Genomic DNA, 1,646 nt, shown 5'->3' with positions numbered 1-1,646 from the left:
CCACGCGCGGGAGGGCCGCGCGAGGCGCCGATGGCCAGGGTCCCGGCGCGCGGGCCACGGCTCATATGCCCAGAAACACACAAATCCGCACTACCAGGACGTGCAGCAGGCACATGGCCACGCACGCACACAGGAAGACACCCAGCAAGAGCCTCATGGCCCCAGCACCCCTGGCCGCACAGACGCAGGAAAACGCAGTTGCTCTTGAAGCCACACACCCCGCGCCACACGCGCGCGCCTAGCGCACAGGCACCCACCCTGCGACCCCAGCGCGCCCTGACACACAAGCGCACCCCACCGCCCTAGCGCGCCTAGCGCACGGGCACACCCTGCCAGACACACAAGCCCACCCTGCCACTCAGACGCCGGCACAGAAACAGTCCAGCGCCGCACATGCTTAGTCATGGGCAGGGAGGCAGCCAGTGGACAGGCAGTTATGAAACCCGGGGCATTCTCCCACACGTGCCGGCCCCCAACACATGGTAGCACACGCAGAGCCACGCACACACCTAGACACACAAGCACACTCATCCACATATGGACACAGGTGCGTGTATTCCGCCCCGTCCACCCACACACTCTGTCACATCAGGGCCTCAATCCTATCCAAACATAACCAAGTGGACTGGCACACACGCATGTACACACAAGCACACATCTGATGTCCACAAGCATGCACACCCAGTCCCCGCCAGGCTCACAGATCACAGAATCTTGGCCACGCACTTGCAGAGTCATACATGCACAGTCACCCAACACACGATCACAGAAGTCTTTGTCCACAGTGGCAGGTGTGGACAGCCTCACCAATGTGTACACACACACACACACACACACACACACACACACACACACGCAGAGGTGCACACCAGGGACTCAGCATGTATCCTAGACCCCCTGGGAGGCCTTCACTGCAGGTCACCAGGGCCTTGGGGTGGGATGCTGACTCTGCCTGAGACCCTCCTCCTCCACAGAGCTCCGGGGTAGAGGTGGCGTTCCCCAGCCATTCCCCTCCCCCACAGCTCCTGGCCTCAGCTTAGAGCCCTGCTGGAGACAAAGTCCTCCTCTGGCTGGCCAGCCTCCTCCCACCCTGGGGAGGCTCAGAAGATGGGGGGGTCGGTCTCTTTGGATGGGTAATTTGCGATGCTTAATTTGCATCGATTAACTTGCAGGGAGTGGGATGCCCATCCATCTCAGGGCTTACCCTTCCCCACAGTACTGGAGGGGGGTGAGCTTTGCCATTTTTGAACCTGGGGGCTGGGTGCTTTGGCCTCTAGGCCATCTCACCCAACCCTGGCAGGTCTGAGCACACACTTGCCATCTTAGGGATAGGGGTGGGAGGGTGGACTGTGGGAACCCCCAGGAAGGAAGCTGGGATGGGCACGTGGCTGGATGAAGACTCGGCGCTGCCCAGGGCTGGCTCCCAAGAGGCTGGAGGGAAACCCAGCCCCAGACAGAGTGTTCTCTACTGTTCTCTGCAGAACACCCAGATGGGCAGAGGCTAATGGAAATGGCTTTGGGGACAGGCTGGAGACAGCAGTTGGGTGCTGTGACCTCACAGTCCCGTGACCCCACCCTCTTCCATGGACTCTTTTCTTTCTTTCTTTCTTTCTTTCTTTCTTTCTTTCTTTCTTTCTTTCTTTCTT

The 1,646-nt window shown here is 59.8% G+C and overlaps 1 protein-coding gene across 1 annotated transcript in view; it reads right to left on the bottom strand.

Moving 5' to 3' along the window:
- The window catches only part of DLK1 (delta like non-canonical Notch ligand 1), a 7,826-nt gene extending 7,669 nt beyond the window's left edge, over positions 1–157 (bottom strand). The window contains exon 1 of the mRNA XM_021708680.1: positions 95–157. Coding sequence (XP_021564355.1) covers positions 95–157 — 63 coding nt within the window. The remainder of the gene's footprint in view (positions 1–94) is intronic.
- Between the last annotated feature and the right edge of the window lie 1,489 nt (positions 158–1,646).

This window comes from Carlito syrichta, unplaced genomic scaffold, assembly GCF_000164805.1.
Source record: "Carlito syrichta isolate Samal-C Ts95f unplaced genomic scaffold, Tarsius_syrichta-2.0.1 Scaffold143332, whole genome shotgun sequence".
NCBI lineage: Eukaryota > Metazoa > Chordata > Mammalia > Primates > Tarsiidae > Carlito > Carlito syrichta.
Note: the sequence above shows the minus strand (reverse complement) of the source record. Positions and strands in the feature narration are given on the sequence as shown.